The sequence below is a fragment of the Argiope bruennichi genome, chromosome 9, assembly GCF_947563725.1.
Source record: "Argiope bruennichi chromosome 9, qqArgBrue1.1, whole genome shotgun sequence".
NCBI lineage: Eukaryota > Metazoa > Arthropoda > Arachnida > Araneae > Araneidae > Argiope > Argiope bruennichi.
In genome coordinates this window covers 61859418-61884678 of record NC_079159.1, presented here as the reverse complement: position 1 = coordinate 61884678, position 25261 = coordinate 61859418, and the positions used below count along the sequence as shown (strand labels likewise).

General features: G+C 25.1%; 1 protein-coding gene across 6 annotated transcripts in view; it reads left to right on the top strand.

Moving 5' to 3' along the window:
• The window catches only part of LOC129983849 (DENN domain-containing protein 5A-like), a 38985-nt gene extending 15481 nt beyond the window's left edge, over positions 1-23504 (top strand). The window contains exons 12-30 of one of the 6 annotated variants that reach the window (XM_056093509.1): positions 864-1023; positions 1146-1239; positions 2758-2793; positions 4302-4427; positions 5337-5489; positions 5740-5836; positions 6985-7020; positions 7480-7566; positions 8423-8558; positions 10767-10895; positions 10987-11108; positions 12856-13001; positions 13233-13351; positions 13976-14073; positions 15089-15160; positions 15244-15326; positions 15989-16112; positions 19027-19216; positions 20247-23504. In XM_056093509.1, the coding sequence (XP_055949484.1) occupies positions 864-1023; positions 1146-1239; positions 2758-2793; positions 4302-4427; positions 5337-5489; positions 5740-5836; positions 6985-7020; positions 7480-7566; positions 8423-8558; positions 10767-10895; positions 10987-11108; positions 12856-13001; positions 13233-13351; positions 13976-14073; positions 15089-15160; positions 15244-15326; positions 15989-16112; positions 19027-19216; positions 20247-20430 (2192 nt within the window). In that variant the 3' untranslated portion in view covers positions 20431-23504. The remainder of the gene's footprint in view (positions 1-863; positions 1024-1145; positions 1240-2757; positions 2794-4301; positions 4428-5336; positions 5490-5739; positions 5837-6984; positions 7021-7479; positions 7567-8422; positions 8559-10766; positions 10896-10986; positions 11109-12855; positions 13002-13232; positions 13352-13975; positions 14074-15088; positions 15161-15243; positions 15327-15988; positions 16113-19026; positions 19217-20246) is intronic. The other 5 variants (XM_056093510.1, XM_056093511.1, XM_056093512.1 and 2 more) reach the window with 5 other exon arrangements.
• Positions 23505-25261: the final 1757 nt, after the last annotated feature.

Sequence of the window (25261 nt, the reverse complement as noted above, 5' to 3'; positions counted from 1 at the left end):
TTTATCTTCACAACTTCTATATTAATGTTTTGAGATATCCTCCATCTGCATTGTTCTAATCTAATATGAAAATACTTCATGCTCTTCAACAAATCTGCAAGCAATGTTTTGCCATTATTTCCAGATATATTCTAAATACTATTTTCTGTGCAACACGTAAAATATTCATGACTTATAAATTGTTCATGCATAAATTTTTTATATGATGAATTACTTATTAATAAATATAAATCATTGGAATAATCTAATTTTTGTATAATTTTTTTCAGTATATAAAATTACCCTAAACAATTTCATGTACCTTCATTTTTTCCCCCCTTAATTCTTAATATTTTAAGCAGTGGATTTAGAGCCAATCTCTTTTTTGTTGGTGTTTTGCATCACAATTAATAGTAAAAGAGTAAGAAATCCAAATTTTAATAAACATAATTTGTTAAATATCTGACTCCTTGATAGATACATGTCAAATTGCAATATTTACCAAATTTTTCAAAAAGAGGAACTGGCTGTTTGCCTGTTTTAATGTAAATTAGTTGATTAAAAAACTGATGGATTTAAAATTTCTTCTATATTAATAAAAATTGCATTTTATTCTAACTGTAAAATTTGAACAGAAAAAAACTTTTTAGGTTAAATGATAATAATAAGGAAATGAAATAATAGGTAAAAAATTAGAAAGCAGTTATTTTATTATTTGTGAGTAAATTACTTGTCTTTAAAACTATTATATGATATTTCTTTTAAGGTTAATTCTGTGATTGAATAGAAAACTATTATTATTATAGAGTGAATACATATTTTACAATCAGATGATCATTTTTAAATTTTATATTTATATGTAACATTTCTATCTTTTTTAACAGAAACACATATAGAAAAAAGAGCAAATAACATTGATATTGTTGCACCTACACCTAAACCTCTTGATGGAGGTGTAGATTTTTCTGGAAGAAAAAGATTTGTTCCTGGGGTTTTCCCATTGCTAGATAGTGACCTGCTGAATGAAGATTCATCTGCAAATCGGTAACTTTCTTAATCTTTTATAAAGAATATGTCTTGACTTTAGAACACTTTTCTTTTATAAGTAAATAATTCCTTTCATTTTTTTTATATCCTTCAATAGCTTAAAATAAATTTTGTTTTAGTTCCAGGCGGCGCACACCAAGTGCACAGTGGAAAAGAAGGGATCGTCGTCATCAACAAGCAGAACATTTACAGATAAATGCTGATCAGCGTGAAGTAAGATGTCAAAATTATTTATTTATTTGTCTAAAGTTAATAGTACTTAAGCCTTAAATTCTTAAAAAGTTTTTTCAGTGTTTAATAGTGATAACCAGACAAAAAGAACCAAAAAAAAAAAAAAAGGAAATACTTATGAATAAAATATTCATTTTATAGTATATGCTATTATGAAAAAGTTTTTTTTTTTTTAATGAAGTCTTAATTTTTGTTTTTGACATTTTAGGAAATTATTTGAGATAATTTTGGCTTATCTTGTCTAGGCATTATATAGTATAGTATAAAAAATTTTACAGCAAGAAATTAAATGCCATTTATGGGTTTAATATCTGTTTCAAGTCTATTGTAGTATATTTCTACTACGTAATATCTTGTTATCCAACTTTGAAGAGTAAAATTAAAGTCCAGACAGAACAATCAGCATAGTAATTAATTGTTCTGTTTTATATGAAATGTGTCTTTCAGATTTTGCTTGATAATTGTTTAAAATTAAGTTTGATTAAAAGAGAAATGGTACAATGCTCATTAAAAGACTGGATTAGAATCATTCATTACTATATATTGAGTCATATCTTTTCAAAACTGACTTCAGAAGTTATCCTTTAACTAAATGCATTTTACTTGACCCACTTTAATGTATTAATATTACATTCACAAATATAACAAATTGTGGAACACAGATCACTTTTTAATTGAGCGAGATACTATTAGTTGTATGTAAGATTTAACAGTGTTATGAAAAGTAAATTCACATTTTCGAACAAATAGTATGTTTTTCATCCTCACCCCCATGTGAACTTTAAAAAAAAAAAAAAAAAACGAAAGGAAGAAAATCTTTTTTTAATAAACAAGATTTTGAATCTAAATGAAAATTGTGTTCAAAAATTTATCAAATGAAGGAAAAGGTTTGAGTAAATTTGATTTTACATGATAAATTTGAGGAAATATTGTTCCCAGTAATTATTTTACCATTTGATTTCCCTTTTTTATTTTTGCTATTTGAAAATATTTGTTGAAAGCCATTTCTGCTTTTTATTTAATTAGCAGTATTTCAAAATTCTATGTAAATATGTATATTTTTTTTTCTGTTATTAAACTTTTAATGAAACACTTTTTGGCTAACTTAAGATTTTACTAATTGAATATTTGAAGAAGTATAATTTTTGATGAAAAATTAAAGTATATATTTCAAAATGAAATACATTTTATTCTTTTTATTATGTGGTATATTGGTTTTAGCATGTCTTGCATAGTACTTAAAATTCTTCTATAATTTGCATTGAATGGGTAACTGTGCATTATAATTTATAAAACGATTTGATGTCTTTATTTAACAAAGCATGTTTTGTATGTATTTTTATCTGTTTGTTTTTAGTATTTACCATTCTTTTCCCTTGTATAGTTTTTAATGCTATGTATTTTTTCTTCTCTTTACTCAGATTTTTTATGTATGTGAAAGCATGTATTGTTTTTTACTTCTGCATGATTTGAATGTAACTAATTTATTTCATCTGTTAGTTCCAACTTGCTGAAAAACATGCTGGGTTATGGAAAGTGAGTACTTGCTGGTGCATGCTCTTTTTTGCTCTTTTCTATGGATATTAACAATGTTATTTCATTACTAACTTTTTGCTTTCTGCTTGCTTCGCTAAGTAAACTTTAGCTTTGTTTCATATCCTTTAAATACTCTTAATTTACTGTCAATTGTAGTTATTATTTGTACATTACTCTGCTTTTTGTCTCTTGTCTTAAATGTATCACAAATATCCATTGTATATGCTCTATTCATTATCGAAAATACCCTTTGTGTATGTGCAGTGCTTGTTATCAAAAATATCTGTTGTAAGTGTAATATTTTATTACTGATGGTTATATAGGAAAAAAGAAAAATATTATTATTATTATTTATTTATTTTATTGTTCAGTGAAGTTCCAGATGATATGCTATTCTTAATTCAAAATTAGAAAATCTATCCTAAAATAACTCTCATATAGTTTCAAGATTTCAAATAACTCCAACAAAGAAAAAAATGAGTGACTAATTTATATGATTTCTTTGGTTGTATGATTTATTTGTATGTACCTTAGTTTCCATATCTTGTGGTTGAAATACATATTGCTAATATATTTTAATGTTTTGAACTTGGAGAAAACAGAAATATTAATCGGTATTTGTATTAACTATGTTGTATTAGTTTTTTTTAGTGTTATTTATGATATATGATGCAGTTTTAGGACAAAATTTACTTCATAATTATTAGTAGAATAAATCCACGTACTAAAGTTATAAAAAGCGTGCAAAATATTCTGAGGTTTTTAGATGCATCAAATATTAAAGTTGTTTATCATTAATATGAAGGTAAAAAAATAATCCTAGATGTGTAAATCTCAATCATCCTTTAAGGATTTTTTAATACTAATGAATGGCTTTATAAGAATGAGCTGTGCAGAACAGCACTGTAATTTGGAGGAGGAGAGAATAGTTTGACAGTTTCATTATTTTTAAATTCATATAAACCATTCTTGTCCCCCCCCCCCCCCCAATTTTTTTTTTTCTTATTTTAGGCATCTGAAATAGATCCTGTTTCTTTAAATAATTATCACTGAAACCAAATAAATGCTAAAATAATTAAAAAAAAAAAAAGTAGAATACTTTTTAATAAAAAGTGCTACATAACTATGTTCTAACGATCTCATTGCTTGCAAACAAAGAAAAATTAGTATTTTTCAGACTAGCTACTTCTTCTTACTTATTTATTTCTTTTAAATTAATATATATGTATTCTTTAGTTTTTGTCTTGAACATTAAATTTATGATCAGAATAATTTAGATTTCAAAATATTTTTTTTTGAATGGCTAGACATTTTAATTTTATTTTAAAGGTATAAAGTGTTGCAAATATTAAAAAGGATTGAAATAAGTTAATTCGGTTTCTATATAAATGTAAGATTTTTTTTCATTTGTTATTTAATTTTTTAAAAGGTGATTATTTTTCTGTATATGTCAAATTATTGTTTTACTTGTAATTAATTTGCATTTTTGCTTTATTGGGATTTGGCAGAAGTATATTCAGGAAGCGAGAACAAAAACGATACGCAACCAGAAGCACTATGATGTGTCTCCAGCTTCTATATCTCAAACATATTGGAAATTTGTTATGGCTCTATTGAAAGAATGTAAAATGAGAGTAAGTTTTTAGATTTTAACCAGTATACATTTTTTGAAGAATGCTTTTGCTTAGAATAAATAGTAAGTGGCACTAGTAGTTAATTTAGTTATAAAAAAACTTGTTTAATGAAATTTTTAAATTATTGTTTATTAAATTTGTTGATTTCAGGATTTTGTGTCCTGGTTTTTTATTTAAACCAAAAATTAAGTTATTTTAATAGATCTTGTCAAAAGTTTCTAGAACTTATTTAAAGTCAATGGATGTAGTGAATAAGAAACAAATTTTTTTTTTTTTTTTTTTTTTTTTTTACACTGTTCCATTGATGGTAAAAGTAGAAAAGCAGTATTTAAGATTTCACTTACATATTATTGTCAGTAGTGTAACAAAATCTTCATTGCATTTTTATTGTTTCCTATTTGAAGTTACAGCTATTAAAATTCCGAGAAAACTTTTCACTACTTAATACTTGTTTCTTTGTGACGGTTGTTTATTCTTTAGTTTTCAGTTTTTAGAGCCTTATTTTTACCAGGTTTTTTTTTTTTTTTTTTTTTAAACTTAAATAAGCTAATTCTTTCAATTATTTATATTTATGGTTTTAATATGTTGTTTTGTTTATATTTTTATTTAAGATTAATAAATTAATATGAATAGCTTTATTCAAGGTGGATTAACTCCCTATCTTTTTTAAAAATATAAATGAATTTCATCTTTTTACAATTCTTTAAAAAGTTAAGGAAATTAGTTAAATGTTTTAACATAATAATAACTCCAATTTTAATAATTCATATGCTATTAAAGTATGTAGTAAATTCATTAATTTGGATGCAATATAAAATTAAAAAAATGTTTCATTGCATTTTTTTCCCCCTCTTATTATTTTAAGAAACGTAATTTTTTAAAGAAATGATATTTTCTTTTTTAATTTAGACTAAACGAATGCTTGTTGAAAAAATGGGTCAAGAGGCTGTAGATTTAGGACATAATGAAATCAGTATAACTGGTGTTGAAGAGAATACTCTTATTGCCAGCTTATGTGATCTTTTAGAAAGAGTATGGGCCCATGGGCTTCAGTCAAAACAGGTAATTTTACTAAAAAAAATAGCATAAAAATCTGTTTACTTATTCATTATTTGTAATGTGTTCTTTCTGAAAATATGTCTGGTGGTGAATATTTTGCTATTTTAAATGCAAAATTCTTCTGAAATTCATTTTGAATTTTTTTTTATTAATATCCTTAGTGTCTGAAAAGTGTAAACTTAATTAATATCCTTAGTGTCTGAAAAGTGTAAACTTAAAAAATGTATTAATTTTTGCTTTATTTATCTTATAGGGAAAATCAGCTTTGTGGTCTCATCTTGTTAGTTACTTTGAAGTGGAAGAGTGTAAATCTTCTGGTAAACCTATAGATCCAAATTTCTTAACACCAGGTAACATTGCTCTCTGAATTTTTATTTCATCATTCTAAAAAATTGGAGATTTTTTGTTTATTGCTATTATTTTAAATATGATTTTGTGTGTTTTTCCATTTTTGGCGGTGTTATTGTAGTAACTAATCAAAAGATTTTATTTTCTATTGTATAAAATGTTTAATATAAATTTTGAGAGTTTGGGCTATAAAAATAATAGAATAGTGCTTATAAAAAAATGTAACTTATTCAGTATTTGTTTGTAATTTTTATGAATGCAGTTTTATTAACAAAAATATATTAAAAATACATTCAGTTATCTGTGTTGCAATTTTATGAAATTTAAATTTAATTTACTTTTATAGCAGACTTCAATGTCATTTTTTTCCTTTAAAAATATTTTTATATTATAATTTAAGATTTAGAGAAAAGCTGGCTTACTTAACAGGATAACTATTTTCAGATATGATTTGCTTCATTTTATGTGTATGTATTCATTTTGTCATTTTATTTTTTTTAAATGTTTGTACTGCTTTTCCATTTTATTCTTTTCTCATTTTTAGCATCAACCTTTGTTTCTTTAAATAGGGTTTGATTTGTTTTTTCTTTTTTTTTCTTCTACGTATTAGAATTGAAAATTCTGTAGCCTGATGAAAAAGATGAATATTTGTTTCTAGTGTTAACAATAGTGAATAAAGATGTTCTAATCTGATAAAATGTGCATTTTTTTTTGGCAGAATTGCTTTAAGTCCAGATATGTTATTAAAAAGTCATTGCAGTATGATTGTACTGAGATAAATTTAATATTCCTGATTTTAGAAATTTTAGGAAGAAAGGAATTTTTAAATATTGTTTTTACTATTGTTATTAGTAGTAATATTTGTAAAAGGTATTTTTTATATGATTAAATTTTTAACTCCTTTCCTGGAGAAGACTAAAAATTGACTTATAGTTCTGATGAAATTATTATCTGAAATTTTTATTCTTATTTATTAAGTTGAATTTATAAATTATTACATTTCATATCTCATAAATCATTTCATGAGTATCATTCGAAAATAACTTTCTAACCTATTTTTCAATTAATACTTGTGCTTCTCTTTCAATATTTTAATGTGCTTTTCTGATTTTACTTAACTATCTGCCACATTTATTCTTGTTTCCTATAGCACTGGCATGGTGTGTTCTAAGGAAAAGGATTGATTGTAGGTGAAATAATACTTTGATTAATATTAAAATAGTATACTGCTTAAAAGTATTTTTTATATTCATGGTATTGCATCTTCAATAATGCATAAATCTATATTTATCTATTTAAAAACTACAAGCAAATTAAATGTAGATAAACTTTTGCTATGAATCCACTTATCAGTTTATCAAAACAAATATAAACTTTTGCAGCATTTAAATCTTAAAAATTAGTTTTTACTTTTTCTTGTTTTTAAATATGCACCTTAGGTATGCATTTTTTATGTTTCATATTGTTTTTATTAAGTAATCATATCCTTTTTCTTTTGGGGGCTTATTTCTTAATGTCTTATTTCATCAAAAAAAATTATTTCCTTTGCTTCCTTTTCTGTTCTTTTTTTTTTCCCCCTTTATTTGAGTTTATTTTATTTTTGTTTATGTTTATATTAGTTTTTGTTCCTTTTATGAATTATCAGCACGTTCTGAACCTTTCTGGAATATTGGCTTACTTCTAGTCAAAACAGGTGCTTTAAGCACCTTGGTTAGTCAACTTACAAATATTGGTAAGTCTAAATACCCCTGTAAAATGCAACCATTAAAATTATTGCATGCTTTTCCACTAACCCTTTTTTTTTTCCTTTTCTTTTTTTTTTTTTTTTTTTTTGTGTGTGTGTTTCTTTCTTATTCATCATCATCATTTTTATAATTTGGATTTATGTAACATTCAGTTTTTGTATTATTAAAATTATATACCCAATAACTTTAAATTTCAAAATTAAGTTGTTATGGGATTACTTAATAGCTGCATGTTATTTTTATTGAAATATTTTTATAAACATAATTAATCTAAAAATTATTTTTGAATTTTTTTTTTTTCTTCCAAAAAAAACTGCATTTAATTTTCTATTAAGTTGCTTTCCTGGTTTTGAAATGCAGTTCATATTCTACATAAATTATGCTTATAATTAAATGTATTTATTTAATGGGCTTTTTGCTATGCTTGCTTATTATACTTAAATTACAATTTATTTTAAAAATTTGAAATGATTTTTTTCAAAGGATTTCTGATTACAGTTTTAAAATTGCCAGTTATTAAACTGTTTCTTAATTTGAGCCTAAATTCATTATTTGCAATAATGAGAAAGTTTTGGTGCATTCATTAGTGTATAACATGGGGAAATGTATATTTACTAAATATATTTTAAATTATTAAAGACAATTGAAAGCAATATTTTTAGATATACTAATTTTGGAATTCAAAATAATAATTTATCGAGTTGTTTCTGTGGAATGATAATTATATAGATATGTCTCCCTCTATGATTTCCTTTGAAAATTTGACATTTCTTCTGATTGCATTCTACTGTATATTTAAAATACAGTTTCTCAAATTTAATTTAATTTATTCTTATTTGCTAGATATTTCTAATCTTACCCTTGAGGCAGATCCTGTTTCAAATTACAAAGAGAATAATGGCAAGGAAAGAAGAAAGGCAAAAACACCTGAAATGCCTACTCTTAAGCCACTGCCAATATCTTTAGTCAATGACATCAAGTATGTACATAATTATAAACTTTTTAACATAAATATTTGTTTGGATATGTATATGGTTTATTTATTTTTTTTTTTTTTTTAAGAATGTGTTATCTTTAATCATTTACAAACTATAAATTCTGGTCTACTGATCATGTTCAGTAATACATATCATGATACTAAATATAGTTTTTTAGAAATTTCAGTAACAAATGGTTAACACTAAATGAAAAATTAAAAGATTTGAGATTTTATGAAGGATTGCTGAAAATATCTAAGCTTTCAACGTAAAGGTTAAAAAGTGAATAAGGGGAAAGTATTGGTTCAGTCATGAACTGCAGATAGATTAGATATTATGAACAGAATCATCTTTATGTTAGAATTTATACATGAAATCTGTTTCGATATTGCAGCTATGTGTCTTTCTCAGGTGTTAGTATAATTAATTAGTGACTTTTGTGATTTTTTTTTTTTTTTTTTGTGAGCTATGAAATATTTGTCTTTTTTGTTAGTCAACCATTATTCCAATTTGAGATAACTATATATTGGCAAGAATTTTTAAGAAATTATAATATACACAATAGATATATATAATAACAAATTCAGTTTTATTCTTATTTCTTTGTGTTGTTTGTAATCATTGATCATTATAGAAATATACATTTCCAATAATTTTAAAAATTTTCTTTTATTATTTCGCTAAATTAAATATTTATTGTTTTCTTTTCTTTGAAATATTAAATTATATAAATCATCTTTTTTTAAAATTTTGTTGTTTTGAAATATTTTTTGAATTTAACTGGAGTATAGTCTTTTAGGAATTTAAAGTTTAAAAAAATATTCTAACTTAAAGTTAAAATTAGCATAAACATAAAAATTTACTCATCAAAGAAAATAAATGAACTTTGATATTCTTTTTCATGCTTTTGTTAGAGAAAGAGAAATATTGTGATGTCTCTTGTAGATAGACCCCCCCCCCCTTTGAAAGGATAGTGTTGCATATGTTGATTGCTTGTTGATTCCAAACCCGAGTATTATTAAGCTTGCAAAAATTCAGGATCATCTTGTTATGAGTAATAATTTTTGTCATGAAATAATCTTGAAATATGTAATAATGATCATTAATTTGAATATGTCCTTCATATTTTCTTATTTAAATTGAGTCATATGATTGATTATGCATGACAAAATCCATTTTGTTGAAATTAAATCCTTTTATTTCTTTGAAATAAACTAAACAAAAAAAGTTATTTGTGCATCATTCAAAATTCCTGAATATTATTATGAACAAATTATATTTTGTTATAAATATTTAAAGGTTTCAGAGCTAGTAGATATATAAAGAAGTGTATTTGTCACTAGTCATTTGGAAGTATGATAGAAAATAACATTATAACATATTCACAAGTTTCAAAATACTGAAGGCAGTTTAAATTTTCTAACCATTGAATAATAACAAATATTGAGTTAACAGAAGTAAATAAAATATAATAAGCCTGAAAGAAATCCTTATTTTGTCTATCCTTATGTTCGTAATTGTTATTTTGTTAGGAAATGTTACTATTCTGTTACTGGCACTTCAAACACTGCTTTATTAATAAATTGCTTTAAGATTTGCAAGATCAGTAAGTAGTTTATAATAGAAATAAAAGTTTGAAGTTGATCCGTTTTTAATGGTTATTTAAGCAAGCAAACAAATATTTAGATGTAAATTTAGGTAATTGTGTGCAAATATTAAAAAAAAAATTCTTTAATGGATGGATTACTTCTTAGTTTACATTACTGACAGAAGAAATTCCATTGATAAATGCTTAGTTCCAAATAAATAAACATATTAATGTTGTGTATTTTCATTATTTTATTAATCGATGTACTTGACACAAAATTAAAATTCTTTCATGTACAATATTTCTATTATTTTCACACATAATATTATGTTATATAAAATTCTTTATCAACTAAAATCTTTACCCCTTTTTTTAAAATGCATTTACCTAAAATTAGAATATAAATTGAACCAGATGATTTTTAAAAACCATTGATAACCAATTTTCTCAATAAGTTATTAATACTTGCTATATTTGTATTGAAATTTTGTTCACAAAATCTGAATGCCAATCTTACAGTCTAAATTTGAAGGTTAAATACAGTATTATTGAAATTTTAATATAATATATTTTGATATTCGTTCAAAGTTTTATTTGTCTTAATATGTTATTTCTTTTTCAGAAATGTCCAGGCAATGACAGAAATAAAAACAGACATTGGTTATGCCAGAGCATGGGTTCGATTAGCACTAGAAAAAAAACTTTTACATAAACACTTGCAAAAATTATTGTCAAATCAGGATTTACTTAGGTAAGTGTATACTACTTTCTAATAAAAATTTGGAAAAGATTACCAAATGTTCTTTTGCCTATTTCTGATTTTAATTATTTTAAATTTACAGAAGTTCATATAAAAGATATGCCTTTCTCCGATGTGAGGATGAAAAGGAACAATTTCTTTACCATTTGTTGACATTGAATGCTGTTGATTATTTTTGTTTTACCAATACATTTACTTCTACAAGTAAGTTTCATATATCATTCAAATTTTTGTGCAGATAGACAAATTGCATAAATCTCGTTTTATATCTAATATTTTACTAAGCAAATTTTTGTTATTAGTTGTGTTATATTTATAATTTTCTTAAAACTATGTTTTTATTCAATCTACATTTTAACAATAACAAAAAAAAAAGGCTCTTAATCAGTTTCTGAGTTTTTAATTGTTTTTCACTCTCCCCATCAATTTGTTTAATCTACAAGTAGCAGATATGGTTAAATGATCTGTCTCTGTATTTGTGTATACGTGTGAAACTGTATTCTGTTTGCCATCTCATTCAATTTCTCCAGGATGAATACTGGTAATGAATATTTATTTAATATATTTTTAGCATTATTAAATTCATACAATTTTAAAAGTGTTAACTATTAAAGTATTTTTTATTATTTCAGGATAATAAATATTTTTGTTTACTATCCTCTATCTAAGTGTATCCATTAAAGTTATTCTTGATAATAATCATCCATTGTTAACTTTTAAATTCTTAATGGTGATTTTATATATATATAATCTTGTTTCAAGTACATTTGGTATATTATAAAATTGTGGCAAGCTTGTCTCTGAGATCTGTTGATATTAATTGGAAAGGCCTTTTAAAGTGGAAAGTTTGTTGAATTTTATCCAAAATGTCTCTTGATATTTCGTTCGTTGATGTTGATTGCCTTTGATATAGTTGTCTCTGCCAAATAACTATAGACTTGCCCCTGAATTTTTCTCCTTGTAAAGCTTTTCAGAAGTGCTGAAGAAAGTTTCAGAAGTTTCAGCTTCGTTAAAGCTTCAGAAGTTTTTGAAGTGCTCCTATGGTTACTGTTAAGTTGATGTATGTTTCAAGTAGTAAAAACTTGATGCTGTTATCTTTTAAAATTAAGATTAAATTAGGAATATTTACAATAGGACCTAACGTTTCTAACAATTAAATATTTGTTGTTACAGTTTAATTCAACTTGAAATAGTAATGCTGGTAAATGCTGCCCCCCCCCCCCTTAAATATCTGAAACTATAGTCCAATTGGGGCCGAGTATTTTCTTCCAGTTATTGCCTTTATTAATTCAAGTTGAAAATTTTTTCTTCACAATTTAATTTTAAATATTTTGAAAGCATAGTAATCAAATTGATTAGGACTTTCAATCTGGAAAATTAATTTCAATTTATTTATATCAGTTTGATGTAAATGTCATTTAACAATATTTAGTTGCTTGATATGGCTATCATTTAGCAGTAACATTCATGGATTTAATTTAGAACTTTTATCCTTCTAAGAATTAATTCATTTTATCGGAAGCATAATTTTTTTTCAGTGATGGTAAGAACTTAATGGGATCGAAATCATTCACCAAAGGTTGCATAAAATGGTCTAAGTATGATGCAAGAAAAATCTAACAATCCTTCTTATCAGTTAGTTAATCTTCTAACCAATTAAGTTGATTGATGCATACATTTTGATCCAAATCTTCATTTTTGTGCAGTCAATGTATAATTTTTTACCTAAAAAATAAAATCTTATCTGCTTTATTATATATATATATATTGCAAAATTTACTGTTTAACTGTTTGTATTGTGTTCAATGTGTATATGCTTCACCGCTTGGTTTTAAAAAGGGTGGCTTAAGGGACTTATGCAGTTGATCTGTTAAAATGAATTTAAAATGCAACAAATTAAATTTGTTATTACATTTTATTTATTATATATAAATATTTTTAACTTTTTCAGTCATTCCATATCGTGTTGTTGTGTTTCCCAGTCGAAAGTTGAGTGCTTCTACCACATCAGCTAATGCATGGATTATAGTAGCAGGAACACTAGGAGAAACAAAACTTATTCCTTTGCCAAGGCAAATGCTAGAAATTGTTTTTCAGGTATTCATCTTTTGCTTCTAGTATAAATCAATTTTATTCTTAAAAGATATTAAATATTTTTATAAAGGTTTATGTCATTTTAAATATTATGATATTGCCATTGAAATATTTTAGTATCTGTTTTAATTTGGCTATTGTTTTATGTGGTTTATATCTGCCTATTATATTTAAAATCTTCACTAAAATATTTATTCCATGTAAGAAATTACATATTTGGTGTATATCCTATAGCACAAAAATTTAGGTATACTTACAACTCTAAGAATTGGACATGATAATACAGGGATTTCTCCTAAATGGATGGTTGAACATATACTTGTGAGGAATGAAATTTCTGGTCATACTTATAAGTAAGATTATTATTCTTTCTCATTCTTTTGAATGATGGTTATTTTGTATACAAATGTATTTTAAATTAAATTTTGAAAGTTTTAATGATTTAGTTATATATTGAATTTTTTTTTTTTTTTTTTTTTTTTTGTCTTTTTATTTACTTGATTAAAAATACTTAGAATGGTCAAATTTAATGCCTCATTACCTACATTTAATTATATATCTTTTTTTATCAGTATTTCGAGGAATTCCAATGTCCTTAAGTTTTGTCATACTGAGAATAAATTTTATTATGAATCAGTTGTAAGCTATAAAATGAGATTTTTCTCTTACCATTTTAATTCTTGTCAAATTTTATGATCTTACTAATACGAACTAGCTGAGTTTAATGACAGTTTTAATGAATTCTTAAGAATTTAATCTTCCATAAACAGGCAATATATAGAAACTAAGATCATATCTAATTTTGAATTTGCAACAAAAAGGTAAAGGGAATTTCATGCTCTTCTTTTCAATTAAATAATTCATTTATGAGGTTTATAAAATGTATTTTTTAAAGGAATTTATTTCCATACATACTAATATCTATTTGTCATTACCAAATAGTTAAGATCATTTAATAAGATTTTATAATTTCTCAGGTTTCCATGTGGTAGGTGGCTAGGAAGAGGTGTTGATGATGGAAGTACTGAGCGTTTATTAGTTGGAGAAATGATCCCACGTGATTATGATACAGAAGGTAATTCAATATTAATTTAAACAAACATGTAATCAGATTATCTTTTTGTCGATTATATTAGAATTTTAATCACCAGAATGATATTTTTATTAATATATATCTGTGCATATAATATTTTCCATGCTAATTTATTAACTTATCCATCCTTCATGTGTTTAGCTTCAATCTGAAACTGAGTTGATGACTATCTTTTTGTACTCAATTTTTGTTCATTGGTATATTTTAATGTTCTCAAGTAATATGGGAATTGTGGTCAATCATCTATTGAATATAAAGTAAATTTTTATTTACATAAAATATAAGGGTGTTATTTACAGCTCCCAAGTATAAATTCATCATATTCAGAGATTTTAATGTAAAGAAAGTTTAATGATTGTGTTCTTGCTGAGCATGTATCTGGTCAGAATTTATCCCACAATTGATTTGAAGTCTTACATCAAGTCACAGTTATTAATAGGAAATGTTGGGAACAATAATAAAATGCCTTCACTTACTTTCACAGTGCTTCACCAACCACATCTGGTCATGGTACATCTTCATATCAAGAGAACAGCTGCAAACGCAGTCAACATCCTTTTTCTCATTTTCAAGTGTCTACTGATTAAATACATTTCATTATTTTTATTTAAGTACATATGTTCTATTTTGTTCTTTTCCTGGTATTTAAATATAGCTTTCAAAACTTTCATTAGAATGAAAAAAGGGAGTGAGAATTTGAAGAATATTATTAAAAGGAATAGTGTTTGTTTGATTACTGTGTGAACAGTTAACTAACTGCATTTATTTTAAAGGGAATTCAAGATAATAAACAAAAGGTGTTGACTAATGTTACATTGATTGTAAAGCTACTTAAAAAGAAAAACAATTTAGAAAATATTATACATTTTATCTCAGTATAGTTAATATTTTGATTAAGATTGAAGTCATTTTATCTGATTAATATGTAAATATTAGATTTTATATATTAAGTAAAAATTTGAATTTCCAACAATAATGTTATGATGTTTTAATTCAGAGTTGATGGAAACATGCCGTACACCTCCAAGATGCCGATCTCCCAGTGTTCCTCGAAGGCCAAGTGAACCGAGTATGTTTTGAATTGCTTTAATTTTACATATTTAAAATATTATTTCATGACTTAAAATGGTTTGATTACATTTTTTTTTTTAGAATTAACAATCCCTGAAATTCAGCAGATGCTTGGGGATGCAGTTAATAATATTGTAAAATATTATTACAAGCCAGAGAAAGAAGTAGGATATTTTTACTTTTTTAAAACTTTCATGCCATTCCTTATAATGTTAATTTCTTTCTGACTTAGAAAAAAAAAACTTGATTGATTGCTCATTTTGAAAATAAAATTTTAATATAGCTATTGTTTAAAAGAATCAAAGTGATGTATTTTTGATGTAAAGGAGGTAGGTGTCTTAGTTTAAAAAAATGGTTGGTCAAAGTGATATATAATATATCATGACTGCTAGGTTTAGAAGCGTTTTATGAAAACAAATATGTATAAATGTTGTTTCTTCTTTACTTTATAGTGAAAATACTTTCTTTATGTAAAAATCAAAATTTTGAAAGCTACAACTTTATACTAAAAATATGCCAAACTGAAATTAATTTTATGATCTGAATAAAACCAAATGTTTTATATTTTATCAATGATAATTTTGTTTAAAATTTAAATGAACAATTATTATATTAAATAGATAGTCTTTTAATGGTATTTTTGTTGCAAAATTTTATTTGAAATTTTCCTTTTATTTCTAAAATGTAATGTAATTAATGAAATAACTAAAAACTTAGAAAGGATTTTTTTTTATAAGCAAGTATTTTTAGAATTAAATTATTTAATAAATAAATAAAATTTCCTTCAGTTGTTTTGCATATATATATATTTCACATTTACTTTCAGAGGGGTAGTTTGACTATATTGCTTTGTGGAGAACTTGGTTTAGTCTACTGCTTAGAACAAGTCTTCCTGTATGGTTTCAAAGCGAAACGTTTTTTTAGGCATGTGTATTTATGGGATTTTTTTGGTAAGTTAAGCATTTTTTTTCCATATTAAAGTTGCTAAGTTTTTGCTTGTGAGGGAAAAAAAAATGTTATTGCAAAATTGCAACAGCAGATATTTATTTATTTTTAATTTTCCTGTAGTTCAAAATTTAAGAATTTTTTTTATATCACTCATATTATTTTGTTTAATTAATATATTAAGTATATCATATAATTTTTTTATAATTTCTCCATGCTCTTTCATGAATTTAAGAAATTAAAAATAGAGAAAGCTGAATATTTTATAAAACTAGAATTAATGAATTAATCCTGTTGACGTTAATGAAACTCTTAAGATTAATGAAATACATTTTGAAATGTTACTAAATGAAACTCATTTAATTATCTATTATTAATTAGAATTCAGATAAGTGCATAGATGGCTTTATTGGATTTTTTGATAATTGCTCTAGTTGCTTTTAAAAGAAAGATGCCAAATATTAACTAATCTCTCATGTTAAAAAAATTGTAAAGTAGCATTTAAAGGAATAAGGACATATTTTGTTTATTACATAAATGGATTATTAATGAAATAAAATGAATTTAAAATAGACTGAGTGATTTTATTCTGTAAAAATTAAAACATCATTCAAACATTTTATTGGTAAAGATTACCTTTGGAAAAATGTTAAAAAAAATCAGCTAAAAATGTTAAATTTTTTTTTTTTGCTTGTAATTTATACTCTACTATTTAATAAAAGATAAAACATATTTTATATAAATAGATGATGCATTAAACATTATAAGAATGAATTGCTTTCTGTATATTATAAGATATTAAATTAATAAAATTAAAGTAATAGAAAATATCAGAAATGGCTTTCTAGGGAATAACAAAGAAATGAAATTCTGTCAAAAATTACAATCTTCTCTTCCCTCCATTTCATAAGAATTTCTATAGTATGATGGCTTGAAAAAGTTTTTTTTGTTTGCTGAACTGAAACTTTAGTACATTTCTGATTTGTAAATTCATGTAATATTTCAATGTAGTTTAGAAATTGGTTCATGTCCATTGTACAATATTTAATAATATATTGTTACATTTTGAACATTTTAATTTTTTATTAATAATTTTCTTTGAATACCAAAATAATCATATCTCAAATTCTAGAACAGGTGAAGAATAAATGCCACAAAAACTTTTATGAGCTCATAACAATCTCTTTATTTCTCCTATTATTTTCTAAAATTGTATATGGTTGAATCTTGAACCTGCATGATGAATATTTAAAAAAAATTATAATAATTTAATTTTATAAATATAAATAAAAATACCTCTGATGAATATTTCATGTGAAACAAATTGAAAATAATTTATTTACCTAGTTAACGAGTTAATGCAATTTGATTGTTCTGCTTAAAATCTTCGATGAAAAAATTCATTATATAGAAATTTGTAAAAGGTTATAAAATTGAAGTTTTTATAATTTTACTCAATTAAATTTTAAAAATTGAACTGAGAATAAATAACAATCTTTGTTGTATATTATTATATAATTCAAAATCAAACTTCTGTAGAAAATTTCATTAAATAGAAAACTTTGCAATTGCTAATTAAGAGGAATATAGGTTCTGTTGTATATATGTTAACTTCTTTGATATGTTGTTAACAGAAATTTATAATATTTTCTACTTCAGTTTGAAAATATCTAAGAAACAAGAAGTTCTAATGCAATTAAATTTAAATTCAGTTTGTGAAGCTTGTGTAGGTAGTCTCTAATGATTTGAAGCTGTAAGATTGTTTTTTAAAAATAGAAATTATTTATATTTTTATTCTAAATTAGTAGTTCTTGCTTTTTCATTAGAATTTCACTCATATTTGGTAATTAATTTAAACTATCTCCTGATACTAACCATAAGTTTTCTAAAATCTAATTAAAAAAAAAAAGTGGAAATTAAATACAGTGAGTCATAAAAGTTTGCTGTTTTAAAAATAGACATTATGGAATAGGTAAAATTAGGATTTAGATTTCCTTTGTAGCATTGTATAAAAAATTGAAAAATTAACTTTTTTTGGTCAGCTTTAAGATGATGTGCATAAATATATTTTTGTGATATTGTAATTGCATTAAATACACTCACAAAAAGATTTTTTCCCCCCTTGCTCAGATTGGATAATTTTGCAGTATATGACAAAAATTTGCTGGTTTGTGAGGGGGTTAATGGTCATTATTATATTTACATTTAAAGAAGTTTGTCACTGCTTCTTAGGCAAAATTGCAGATAATTCATTGTTTTATTAGTAGTGTTATTATTTACTGCTGCACAAACGGCTTGTTTTTTTTTTCACTGATTTCAAAATCAGTGAAATATACTTAAGTGCACATATTTCAAAACATGCACTGAGTAAGCATTAAGTTTTTCCCTGATTGCAAAAACTTATTGCACAAACTTCTGCATATACGTAAGTTTATTTTTGTTAATGATAAATACCATTATGGACCAATTATTGTAATAAATTTTCGTATGTTCTCCCATTTTGTTGCTTGGAGAATATCATGACATATTTCAATTCTCATCATATCTTATCTCGTATTTGTTAAGGAACTCTAGATACAGCATTTAGTATCATACCTTTTTATGTTTTGATATCTCAAACTGGTGTGCACTCTTTTTTTTCTATGTAACTTTCCTAAAGAATAAATCAAAAAGAGGAATATCAGAAAAGTATCCATCCTCATCATATATTAGCTATACTAGTTTATATTGTTTACATCATCTTATTTACATATTTACAATGGTTATTTTATTCTTAATCTTTTATAATCCGAATGAAATGTTGTGCTTATCTTATATATGTGATTTATCTCTATATATTTTTTTCAAATATCAGTTATGCATATGTCTTCTTTAGTAACAATTACTTTTAAATATCTAATAAGTAAGATATTTCTGCAGTTAAAGTTGGGGCCCACTTTGAAGCCCTCCTGCAAGAGGATGAGGGTGCCAGCAGTCCAGTGCCAAGGCAATCCCTGGAACATGTGTTAGTAATGCGCTCTTACTGTAGTCTTGTAGAAAAGATTGACAATGCTTCCTGCTCAGTGGGGAAGGATGGCAAATTCCAACTATTTATTTGTTTTGCCGCCAGGTACTACCTTTGTCTTAATATTTTTAGTTACTAATTGTTTATATGTTAAGCTCATTAGTCTATAGCAAATATTTATTTGCTCTTCTTAAATGACCATACTCTCCATTTTTGTAATACAGATGATCTGAATAAATCTGCTTATGTTAAATGGAAAATTTCTTTTTTTAAGCGTATTTTTTTACATCGAAATTAATATGCCTTAATCCCTTCAGGACCAAACATTTTTCGCAGTTAAAGCTAATTTTCCGAAAACATTCGTATAGAATCAACATTTTAATATCTTGATTTCAATTTCACAAGCAATGTTTATAATATATTACTACTTAATATGTTTTAATATAAAGTATATAACATTAATAGAAATAAATTAAACAAGCAAAATGCACAAATTTTAACTATACCCACGGAAACAAATGCTGTATGCATGGAAATTAAGTAACAAATACTATCCATATGAAATTTGAAAAAAGGTGACTAAGCAATTATAATTTAGCAAATGAAATTCCAATTTAAACAATCCCAGTCTCACGAGCTCTCTCTCTGAAAATTTTAACTTTGTTTGTGTTTTATTTCTGAAGACCAACTCAATGCAAGTATGTAATGGCATATTATAATTACATTCCACTGTGCCTGAAGAAAATGCACCTTATTATTTGCTGTTATTACTGAAATCCCAATCATTTCACTAATCTCGGGAGGTAACATGGTCTCCTATCCATAGCTAAAAATAATAATAATAATAATAATTCCTGCATTTGTATCAAAACATACCCAGAAATATTTCACTTTCAACTTTGCAATAGTAAACTGAATGCATTTTCCTAATGAAAAAACCAAAGCAATCAATAAGAACACACAAGAGTCCCTTTAAATCTACTTTTGTATGTACTTTTCAAGAGCCTTTTGTTTATATGCATGGGACGCTGGTATTAAAGCTGTTAATGTCTGGTAAAATGTTGTTCTATTCATAATGTTTTCATCATATTTTCAGAATGCCACTTTTTAATTAATATATTTTTCAATATTTCAGAGACCATCTCCTACACCGGATGCTCCTGCACATTGCTTCCACATCTGTTACGTCCAGCATGTATGAGGAGCAATCCTTCTTGCGTGATCCCAACCTTGTCACCTTCCTTGTACAAATCCTGGAGTCACTCTCTGACTTTAATATTGTTCTGGAAACCTCGCTCACCAAAGGAATTGAGAGCTGAATTTCACCTCATTTAAAAATTTTTCTTTTATTATCTGCCTAGTAGGACTGAACCTGGAGTGGTCTTGGGTTGCTGCATTTATTGATCTTCCAAGGTCACTAATATCACTTGTTGATATACCATAAGGAATGAAAATTAAAAATTGTTTCAAAAATTATGGATGGAATCTAAAGAGCATGACTTATAAAATTTTCAGTTTAGACATGAAAGTTTCTTAAAAGTGAATTCTTTTATAACGGATATGTATATGTTTCTCAAAATATAGTGTTGAAATGAACTGCAAGTTATAAATTAAATTTGATTATTAATTTTATATTATAAAAAGAATTTAATGAAATCCTGTAATTGGCAAGCTAAATTGCTGCATCTTTATTTTGAAATGAAATGTGTGTTTTTCTCCCTTCTCAAACTTATATATTGATTAAATTATTCAGTGTGCAATACAAATTTATTATAGTATTATTAAAATTATTTCTGAGGTTATTTTTAAATTTGATGACAGATAATGGAAAATTATCATTTAAATTAATTGAGTTAGTGTATATAATGATATGGAAAGTTTTGTTAATTTGTATATTATATGCATATGGTAGTGTTTATTGTTTAAAACTGCATTTAAACTAGAGATAAAAAAAATGATTTTTCTTGTATGGTGAGATACTGGTGAAAACATGGAGGAATCTCATTTATATATTCCGAGAAATAGCAGTTAAATAATGTAGTAACCTTACTTGTCATGTTGTAACTGCCACTGTATAAAAATCATTATCATCCATCCTCATTTCTGTCCATTGAGAGTGATTTGTTACTTTACATATTATCATGTGCAGAACATGTTGCAATCTTTGACCTTCCAACTAATAAATGATTTATTTTTCTGTTAAATCAGGAGGGGAAAAAAAATTAACCATTGAATTCATCTTGGGAAGCAGTTAATTCATACTGAGAATTAAGCTTCCATTAATTAAATATATATATCATTTTTATTTATTGGTTGTTTTTAATGGTGGTTGTGATGTTTATCACTGTTTATAAGAAAAAGTAATTTTGAGTACAATGAAAAAAGTTATAAGATATTTGAACAATAAAAAAAAATTTTAACAGGATTTCTAATTTTAAAAAAGCAATAAAAACCTGAATGGAAAATTAAGGAAAGAGTATATTCTAATCATGACTTCAATTCATAATTCAGCTTTTACTCCTCCTTAATTTTTTAAGATATAAATAAATAATTTAGACATAATTTAATCTTAGAAAAGATTAAATTACAAACTATTGAAAACTATTAAATTATTATTAAACTATTAAATTACAAATTGCTGATCTACAAATCAAGATTCTAAATTATGAGTTTTTCTTTTTAATTTTAGATTGAATTTTATTATTATAATTTTGCATTTATTATAAATTATTGCATTTATTTATAATATTGCATTTTTATTGCTAATTTTGCTTTGTTCAAATATCTTAACTTTTGCAAAAGAGTTTGTTTCTACTTAAATGATAATTTTTAATCTGGTTTATTGGTTATACCTATTCTTGTAATCATTTTTGCATAACAATGAAAATGAATAGTAAAATTTGAGTATCTCTTCAGTTTACACACTGCCCTATTGGAAATTTGTTCCAAAAAAAGAAACTCAACTATATGTAAGTAAATGGATAGGTGAATTGTTAGTTTCATATCATTTTTATATGGAGATCTGTACGTAAAAAAGGATTTTCATGTGCTCATCCAATTATTCTAGCTGATCTTATTTTTGGTTTATAAGTTCAATATAGTCGTATCTAATATTAATGCGCAAAAGGTAAATACAGATTTTCTAGTCATTGTAGAAGATAGTTATATGCGCTAGAGTTTGGACTTATGATGTGAAATGTTTTATAATTTTATTCATTGAAATTCTGAAATATCCATCCATTCATACTTTTTTTTGTGTGTGTGAACTGTTAAAAAAGAATTTTATGTTTAGCATAGTACAATAATTTTTGCTTATTTTGTCCAGTTAAGGCCTGCATATCAGTTCAGAATTTTTTTTTCAGCCAACTGTGATACTCTTCATGCCTTCTTTTTTATACTTTGGCTTGTTATTTGATTATATATACTTTAGTTAATAATTTTATAAAATGCATGTCAATTTTTTTTGTCATAAGTTTATCTTTTTAAAAAAAATATCCATGCTTACTTTAAACTGTATGTAGCAATTTGATATACCTTTTAAAAAATTCTGTCCATCTTTTATGACATTTATAGGAAATTGTACATATGGAAATACAAATATTGTTTCTTGCATGGTTTTAATTCATGTTTTTTTGCATTTATTATGTCTATAGTAGTTGAAGAATAAGGCATTATTTCAAATGTTTTGAAGATATCAGTCATCTTGCCATGTACAAATCTTGTTATGTTACATATTTCTGTTATATAGTTAAGTTAATCATAGTATACAGATTTTCAAATAACTTGGCATTCGTTTTGATGCTTTTCTACAGTTTCATAACATCTTTGGAATATTCTATGTCACATCCTAATAATTTATTTATACATGTTATGAAATTTGCACTTAATAACTGATCAGCCATTTAAAAGATTTATATACATTTCAAGTTATTAAGGTCATTTTGTTAAAGACGATATATTAAAAATGTAATCGGAAGAGAAAAAAATTACTTTTAACATAAAAGAACGTTATAAAACATGGTGTTTCTAAAAATATTAATAAATCTACTTATTAGATGCAAGCCATTTTTTGATAAAAGTTAAATTTGTATGTCTTGCATGAGATTTTTTTTAAAGAAGCAATTCATAGAATAATCAATCTATACTTAGTTGCTTCAGTGAAAATACTTCATAGTATGCTGAATAATTCTGTTTTTAGAAGGCCTTAGAAGGAACGATTGTGATATTGTAACAATTCCTGTGTATATTTGTATTTCAGATGTAATATATTGCATTGGAAATGTCTCCTGTATAAAGTTAATACTACTTAAGTTCAGTTCTGTTATTTGTGTATTAAAGAAATGTGTAAATAAGAATTGTTTTATTTAATGATTGTAGTTTCTTTTGTAAACTGAACAAAATAAATATGATTTTATTGTAATCGGCTTATTTTCGTCACTTTCGGTAACATATGTATTAATTCTACAGCCATACGCAGCTTAATTTCTGCAACAGAATTTTTATGAAAAAATTTATAACTGAATTATTTGTTTAAATTCTTTGTTTCACGTTATTTTAACTAACTACAACTTCTGATGGTGGCATATTATTCTTTTTATCAGGACAGGCTTATATTTTTATAATAGATAAAATACATTAATGACCTTATTTTTAATAACCAAATGTTTTTCAGTCATATAAATTAGATAAAATTACAAAACGGGATATTGCAATGAATTCTTTGGTGATATTTAAAAAAAAATGTCCTCTGTTAAGAATACTGTAGGAATACCTCTTGGAATTATTCTCAAATGAAGGATATGATAACTGATTATCTCTTAATTTGCACATCCCATAATAGGACAAAGTTTGTCCCATGACGGATGGGATGTGCTGCAGGTTACTTTATATATCGGATGAATCGGATCTGGAATCCTGTACTTTCCAGTCCTAAATTCTATCCCCATACCACCACGGCTGAAGAAACATTTTGGGTTCACTTTTTATATAGAATTAGTTTAGTGATGTGAGGACTTATTTTTTAAATGTAATGATTTGATACCCATTCTCCCCTTTCTTCTGTGATTAACATACTTAGACATTGAGGAAAATCTAATGGTGATATTATTCCATTGATTTTAAAGGCAGATGTTGGGAAATGAAAAAAATATTTTTTTTATGCCACTGATTTCCCCCCCCCCCTTACTTTGACACTGACATTAGAATTTGCCATTAAAAGCATTAGTTTTATAACATTATAGTCATTTTTCCATGTAATCAATATTACATTCTTTAATCCTATTTATTTATTTTGAATAGGACGAAAAATAAACAATGCAATTTTAATCAGTGATAGCAAATATTTTATTTGCTCAGAAAAAATCCATTTAAGTAGAATTCAAGTATTCAATAGATTTTGCTCACAAATATTTTGAATATATGAGGCATTATGAAAATGAATTACAGTTATTTTTTTATTGATTAACATTAAAGATAATTTTTATCATTCCTTTTGAATGAAAATACCAAAGATACTTGTTTTCATAAAATAAGGATGACAACAATCATCACAGAAAGTATTACAAATATTGAATCATATTTCTTAGTCTTTTAATTTATCTCTCAGTGTTTAATCAAAATTTGTATCATTTTTTAAAAAAATATTAGAAGCTTTCGAGAAAAAAAATTGACTTGAATGCTACAGGTTATAATTTTTTTGAAAAGTTACAAGATTTAAATATTTTCTTGTATTTTTAAATCTAAAAAATTAATTAATATCTGGTATGCAACTAAAGCTTGTATTAAAAACTAGTCGCTTTTGATGACTAACTGGTTTGCTGGGAATAGTAATTATATTTAATTTCAGTTAAATCGTTTAGATACAACTTCATCACCATGATTCCATCAAATGGACAGATATTAAGGTTATTTTATTTTAAATATCCTACACATGTTCTATTCATTGTGTACATGAACTTTCTAATGAAGACCAGTCCAAGACATTATAGCATTATTAAAAACGTAAGTATAAGTTTCATCGATCTTCTACAGTATTATTACTTCGCTTTTTTACTTGTCTTGTAAAGTATAGCGATAATAAAAAGAATCCTTTAGTTTCCACTAATGAAAGAAAATCATGTGATTAACTTTTTGTTGAAATAATGAAAACGG